Here is a 7,243-nt window from a genome sequence, read left to right on the forward strand (position 1 = left end):
CGTACGTGGTTGTGTTGCTATTTAGAGGTCGAGATAGCTGAATACTTGTTCTTTTTGTCTTGACATGAGTTCATGAGGTCTAGGATCTTACAACTATCGAACTGTTTGGAAAATATTATATTTTTTCATGTAAATATTTATTGATTAGACGTGATCCACTGTTTGAATATGGGATTTCGTCCCGAATCACACAATTTTAATTTGTTTGTTTGTTTTTGGGAGAAACGAGGTTATATTGAGAGAAAAAACATGGAGAAGAACAAAATTGAGATTACATGAATGCCCTTAAAGGTATCCTATCAGAAATCTATAAAAAGTACAGAATATTTAATCCAAACTTGACCATTTCTTTCATTCTGTATGTGTCAATCAATTGCATAACGAATTTTCTCTGAAACCTCCTTACGCCAACCTCCAAAACTAATATAACTTTACTCTTAGAATTGAATAAGTAGCGTATTAGGCATGGTGATCCACGCAGCTCTGAAACCCTTGATACGTATTGAATACTATGTGAATACCTGCAATGCGGGAATAAGTGGTCTGCAGATTCTACATCTTATTGACAAACAAAAAAATTCTCGACTGGTATGTTAGTACCTTTGTGCCTCGACAAAGAACGAGTTCGAAGAGAGTTGTGAAAATCAGTCCAGACCGATATAATAAATCTCGAGCCTCGATCTTGTTTCGGCCGAGATCGAAATATTGAGACAATTTTATCTTGAGAGTTTTTTTAGAACTTAATTTTTTAGAAAAGTAAAAACAAATTAAACTTTTTATTATTATGCTTATTGAGAGACCTCCGCTTGCCGATGAACCTAGACGTGACTTCCCAATGCAACCTTGACTGTATCAACGAGTCAAAGACAAAATGTCCAAACCGTTGACTAATAAAAGTCATCTAATAACAGGTCCACATAAGTAAGTGGGTCCCAATCTACGATTTTCTTACATCAAAAAAAAGCGACGGATACAATCAACTCGATTGATCTGTGTATTCGGATTCTTCAAGAACGCCCCAGGATTCCAGGAACAGCATCAGATCCTCTGCTCCTCATTAAGTAACAACAAACAATAATTAATGTGTGTGTGTCACTAATTCCAATCATCCCATCTTCCTTCTTCCTTCCTCTCTAGGAAACATCAAAACAAGTTTTTTTTTTACTCCTCTTCTCTGGTTCTTCATTTTCATCAAAAAATGGGGATATCATCAAGTAAACCACAGAGATATGATCAAAACCCATCTCCATCTCTACTCCTTTCTTCTTCCTCCTCTTCATACCCAAACCCCCCTAATTCACTCCCTTCAACTTCTACTTCCTCCTCCTCTTCTTATTCTTATTCTTTTCCTCCACCATCACAACCACCACCACCACCACCAAATTGTTACAGCTCTTACCCTCAAAACCCTCCTCCCCCTCCATATAATAATAATTCACAACCCACATATCAAAACCCCCCACAACTAAATCACTACCCTATGTATCCTCCTCCACCTCCTCTTCCTAGTAATAATCCATATTATTATCAACAAAATCTCTATTCTTATAATCAAAGTAATACTAATCAGTGGCAACAACCTTGGATTAGACCTCATATGATGATGCCCCAACAACCTATACAACAAATACTACCATTAGTACCATATCAAGAAGCTAAGAAAGTTAGGAATGATGTGAATGTTCATAAAGATACTGTCAAGATTCAGATTGATGAACATAACCCTGATTACCATTTGGTTTCGTTCACTTTTGATGCCCTTGTTGATGGAAGGTATGGGACTCTTAAAATTGTGTTTTTTTTTTTAATGAACTTGTTTGTTTGATATTAGTCTCATTTTAATTTTATAATCTGTATTGTGAAAATAGAGATGAAATATTAGCAAACTGATTATGACAATATGAAGCAGTGATTATGGTCAATGGTTTGCGTTTAAGTGATTCATTTGAACATATTTTAGGAATCTAGTAGTTTGCGTGTACTCATAATTGCCAACGGAGGCGTATTAGGAGCTTCATGTAGATGTTTGTGACCACTATATCATTAGCTAAGTTATGGGGACTCGGCTATTTGTTGGAGAACCCATGGGGTCTTTTGGGACTTATAGTTTCAACTTTCAAGTATTTGGAATTGCTCGATATAATGTAGGGTAGTAAGGACACATGAAGGACTGCTGCAAATATTGTAGCTTAGGCGGATTCAACGATTTCTAAACAAGTTTTGGCATAATGTTTAAGTTGTCTTGTTAAGACCTTTCGAAACTACAATATTGAAAGCTTAATTTGTTATCTATAAGTAAACCGTAGTGTTGAGTTTCAATGGATGAAGTGGTGTTTGTAGTTATACAGGATACACATTAATCTTCAGAAAGGGGTTATGCTTGGAGTGGGTCTGTAAATTTTTATTTGGAACTAGTCTAGGATTGTTTGGCATCGAACATATATGTAACTAATGTATGCTATATGAAACTAACACTTACTTATGGATAATTAACCTTGCTTAAGTTTGATAACTTTTTTATAGCCAGTAACTGCACCTAAAGTTTGAGAGCTACATACTATTCCCTAAAGGAGTACGAGTATAAACCTTTGGGACTACATAAAATGCTTGGACTCATTATTCTGTCCTGCTTTCAGCTCCTGTACTGCGTAGAATACACTTATGATACACAATTTCCCTAGAGAAGTTCAGTCTTACATGAACTTATCGTACAGTCCTGCTTTTAGATGCTTTAGTTGGTATGTATGGTATTTCACTTCTTGGATTAGATGCATTTGGTATGAGATGCGTTATGCTGTGAAAGCTAGAGTAGTACTCTAAAAATTTAGCGTTGACATTATTATGATTAAATAGAAGTACTATATAAATTGGATTGGGAAATTGGTTTCTATGTTGACATCATTTATATCCACTGGAGAGAAGGAATAAGCTTGTCTTGCTTCCTTAAAGAGTTATGATGAAGGGCCTTAACCCTGGACACTGGTAAAGGAATACGGGTGGATGAAGCTCTATTGATTTAAAAGAGTGGAAGAACTACCTTTGTTGCATGCTAATTTAGATGTTCTCGATATTCTTGTTATATATATTTTTGAGACTCCTTTTCAGAGTGTGGTATTATTTCAAATGAATGATGGGTTTTCATATTGTCTTAATGATAGCATTACCATTTTTTACTTCGCCAAGGAAGGTGCCAACTGTCAGTATTCTCCACTGTATCCCGATGCTTGTATGCCTGTTACAGTTCCATTTCAGAAAGGTCTAGGTCAGAAATTTCATCAGCCTTCAGGAACCGGTATCGACTTAGGTTTCTTCGATTTGGAAGATCTCTCAAGACCGTCTCCAGGTGACCAGGTGTTCCCGCTTGTAATATATGCCGAAGCCTGCCAACCACCTTTGCCTATGATTGAAGATTCTGACCATCCGCTACCCAGTACTTCTCGTGCACAAATTTCTGAAGCTGTCCTTGAGAAGAACAACCAAGGTGCCTTCCAGGTTAAAGTAGTCAAGCAAATATTGTGGATTGATGGGGAGCGCTATGAGTTGCGCGAGATCTATGGGATTGGCAATTCAACAGAACCAGACCTTGATGATAATGATTCAGGCAAGGAATGTGTAATTTGCATGACTGAACCAAAGGACACAGCTGTCCTTCCTTGTCGACATATGGTGAGTGCACAAACATTTTATTTTATTTGTATTCTTTTTTCTTATTATTCTTGTGCACACTTGTTGGTATTTCACTGATGTGGTTATTGGGTATGCAAAATAAATTGAGCTAAAACGATAATACTAACTGATTCAAATCAATGGTGCTTTGTGGGACTCCACAGAATTTCCACTGAATTATATTACTTGGCTTCCGCTACCAGATTAGTTGTCCCTGGAAATAGCATCTGCTGGATTTGGATGCTTTCAATTTTTTTAGGAGTGTAGCCTTGTGATAACCCAGAACCTTATTCCATCATCGAGCATGAATTTCTTTGCGTCATTTTTCTGGTAGAAAGCTATGTATATTGGGTAGAAAATGTCATGTTAGTTAGGTTTATTTTTGTCCGAAAGTTTAATGAACAACTCGTTTGATGATCATCACATGCATTATACCATCGCCACAAAAGAAAATTTTACTCACGTGCCTAGCTTGTTTCTAACTCTCGCCATTCTTTGGTTTGTTAAAACTTCTGCCTGCAAATACTTCCTTGATCACAAATTTTGTGCCGGCATTGTGCTCTTAGTTGACAGAAATCTGTTGTATTTTCAGTGTATGTGCAATGAGTGTGCGAACGAGCTGAGGCGCCAAACGAACAAGTGTCCTATATGTCGTCAACCCATTGAGGAACTTCTTGAGATAAAGGTGAGCAAACGTGAACAATGAGATTCAGGACTGCCAAGGTTTTTCCACATTCTTTTTTTCTTTCTTTCCATGCTTGTTATATATACACATGTCTGTTCTCCAAAGAGTTATATTGTTATAATTACCCTCGAGAAAAACATCTCAATAGAATTATTATGATATTACTTACCAGTACTGCTATTAAACAACAAGTGTATCTCAGTTTCTAGTGTTTTGTTGAATGAATTTCGATTGTATATACCAACAAAATTAGGGTGGACACTGAAAAGAACTTTATTTTGTTTGAATATATCCATCTTCTATGTTAGCGAGTATTTGCCTGCTTTTGCACCACCTGAAACTGTTCAGAGAATACACACACATGTTTGTATAAACATTCTTATATATGATTCCTTAAAGTGATAAGTACATACTTCTGTAATCAAGAATATATGGTTAACTCGACAGAAGGGACTAGTATTTCAGTTGGATGAATATTTTTTTCGTTCGGTACACCTGTTTGTCTATTAGGTTTTATACCATGAATGCACACTTTGAGAAATCAAAACCTTTACTTTGTTTGCCTTTTCTGCAATTCCCACTCTTCAATTTTGTATCCATTATAGGAAAAATAGTATTTGTTCACAAGAAAGTAAGAATGTGGTCAAAAAGAGTAAAGTAAAATGGTCCAGGTGGGAAATGTGGTAAAGAGGGGAAGACTAACTTTTATCTTTAGGTAGGACCAAAAAGGGAGGTAGTAGGAGAATATTTGTTCTGTAAGCAAGCTATTGAGGAAGTAATAAGGGAGCAGACTTGGTATCTTTAAGACATTGGGATATAGCTCTAGGATCTGTAAGGAGAATAGCAGACAAAAGTTAGGGTTTTCATTTTTATAACTATCAGTAGAAAAGAAAAGAACACACTATTAAGCCTTTGTCAGTCTAGGATCTTGGTGAACTTAGAGAAATGGTCCATGAACTCGAGAGTAAGTTTTTGGTCTTGCCCTACTAGCATTCCACTATCACTTGGAATCAGAAACTGGCACATTCAAGAATGGCTAAACCCCATTCAGCAAACAACAAAAACTACTACTCTTCCTTAAGTAGAAGTTACCTTGAATATTTTTTTGTGTTCTCTAACATAACTACTTTTCCTTGTTCTAAAGGAGTAAAAGGGTTTAACTACATTGTAAGATGGTGGGATCTTTTTGATTTATGGGCTTACTCTTTAGTGATTGAGAAGTAAGTTTGCAGGACCATTTAGTTAATGAGATTATTGGTCTTTTTTTTTGGTTTTCATTATTGATTTCTTGATTCATCCAGCTACCTACTCTGAGATTCAGCTAACGGTATACTCTTATAAAACAAGCCAGTTCGGGTTCGCGCTTGGATCGGGTTCTCCTATTACTTGCAGGTTATGATTCTTGTGGTTCCTGGATGAAATTCTACCTACATTTGCTCTTGTGTGTGTTGATGAAATGAGGATATGATGGGAGCTAGTGGTTTGTTCTTATCTTTTTAGTCCCACCACTGCATGAAAGCATCATGTGGCTTGCAGCAGGAGTCTGTTGGCAGTTCTTTTTATGTGATCTCTCTCAAGTTAGTTACTTAAATATCATACCAGAGAATTGTTGTTTTAATGACTTCTCTTAGCTTTTGACCCGACATAATGAATTACTTTGCTCTTATGATCAGTGAAAAAAAGAGGGAAAGAAATTCATTCCAGATACTAAAGCTTTTCTTTATTCAGACTCTACTCTACAATACCTCATCATGAGATCCCATGCAGTAATACTTGAACGTACAAATATAAAGATCTATCCATGGCCACATCTGAATCAAGCTTTGATTCTTTGATTTGATTCCGCTCATGGGCGCCTAAGAAATTTAGGCATCTGATGAAACCTTGCAGCAGCATCCAGCATGGAGTGGTTATGGATGTGGATATCTCCTTTGCACTGTCATGTCGGCAGTGTCACGGAGAGGATGATAAATGGCATATTGCATTTATCACAAAATGTACAATAAATACATGCATGATCATCTTATCATTCAAGTCATAAAATCATCCCAGAAATGCTAGCATACAATTCTACCAAAAAATAAAACACTAAAGTCCTGAACTTGTAAATATTACAATCAACGGATAAGACTGGACGTTACACTCTGAATCTTCGTTAAGAAGCTGAATGCTCGCTTTTAACACTTTGTATGCACATCTTATAGTCCACAAAATCAGATCTAGAAACATATTAGAAAAACCTTGATGATACTCAAAAGGTCATAATTAGCAACTAGGCATGTATAATTTAGAAAATTATTAAACAAAAAGGATTTAAATTTCGAAAATTAAAGGGGGGGAAAAGAGAATTGCCAGGTTTTTAGAAGAAGGAATAAGCAAACATGGGGGACTATGAACTTTGGAATGATAAATAATCAACTTTTGGTTTCAGCAAAAAAGATCATAAAATTCTCTGACCAATTAATGATACTAATTACTACTGGTCGTATTTGAGTATATGGGGAACTCCCTAATTTACGCTAACTTAATCACTATTAATTAACAAACAAGTTATCTTTTTAATTAAATAAATTATTAGTTACCACTGTTGATTTGGTTTTGATCTCTTTCTTTTTTTGACTCTTTCTAACCATTTTTATAAGCTAAAGTTTGTAGGCTTATGAGAATGGGGCTTCCTTTATTTGCGCCAAAACACTAAACCTCAAAATTAGCAAAACAAAAGAAAGGAATTTCGCTCTTTAGGGTATTTTGTTTCATATTCTCATTACTTGGAAATTTGTGAACCAGATTTCAGTGAGTCACAAAAATCCCATCAATACACCTGCTTCCGTTCTTGTAGAATAGTAAAATCGTTGAATTCCGTTCTAGTAAAATAGTAAAATAGTTGAATAT

At 35.8% G+C, this 7,243-nt stretch overlaps 1 protein-coding gene across 5 annotated transcripts; it reads left to right on the forward strand.

The window, feature by feature from the left end:
• The first annotated feature begins 1,004 nt into the window (after window positions 1-1,004).
• On the forward strand, window positions 1,005-5,952 carry LOC113345553 (probable E3 ubiquitin-protein ligase LUL4). Of its 5 annotated transcripts, none has more exons than XM_026589317.1 (5): window positions 1,005-1,773; window positions 3,159-3,666; window positions 4,259-4,351; window positions 5,496-5,571; window positions 5,653-5,952. In XM_026589317.1, exons 1-4 carry the CDS (start codon window positions 1,199-1,201, stop codon window positions 5,499-5,501), a joined length of 1,182 nt encoding a protein of 393 aa, XP_026445102.1. In that variant the 5' UTR covers window positions 1,005-1,198; the 3' UTR covers window positions 5,502-5,571; window positions 5,653-5,952. The 5 variants fall into 5 exon arrangements, with proteins under 5 accessions (XP_026445102.1, XP_026445104.1, XP_026445103.1 ...); XM_026589319.1 differs by having other exon boundaries at window positions 5,699-5,952; XM_026589318.1 differs by having other exon boundaries at window positions 5,703-5,952.
• The last annotated feature ends 1,291 nt before the right edge of the window (window positions 5,953-7,243 follow it).

The sequence above is a fragment of the Papaver somniferum genome, unplaced genomic scaffold, assembly GCF_003573695.1.
Source record: "Papaver somniferum cultivar HN1 unplaced genomic scaffold, ASM357369v1 unplaced-scaffold_81, whole genome shotgun sequence".
NCBI classification, from domain to species: domain Eukaryota; kingdom Viridiplantae; phylum Streptophyta; class Magnoliopsida; order Ranunculales; family Papaveraceae; genus Papaver; species Papaver somniferum.

Bases quoted from the DNA above. Each gene is read 5' to 3' on its own strand.
- LOC113345553 (XM_026589314.1), top strand. From the start codon at position 1,199: ATGGGGATATCATCAAGTAAACCACAGAGATATGATCAAAACCCATCT. The intron at 3,667-4,258 runs GTGAGTGCACAA...TTGTATTTTCAG, and splicing joins TCCTTCCTTGTCGACATATG to TGTATGTGCAATGAGTGTGC. The intron at 4,352-5,702 runs GTGAGCAAACGT...AAAACAAGCCAG, and splicing joins AGGAACTTCTTGAGATAAAG to TTCGGGTTCGCGCTTGGATC.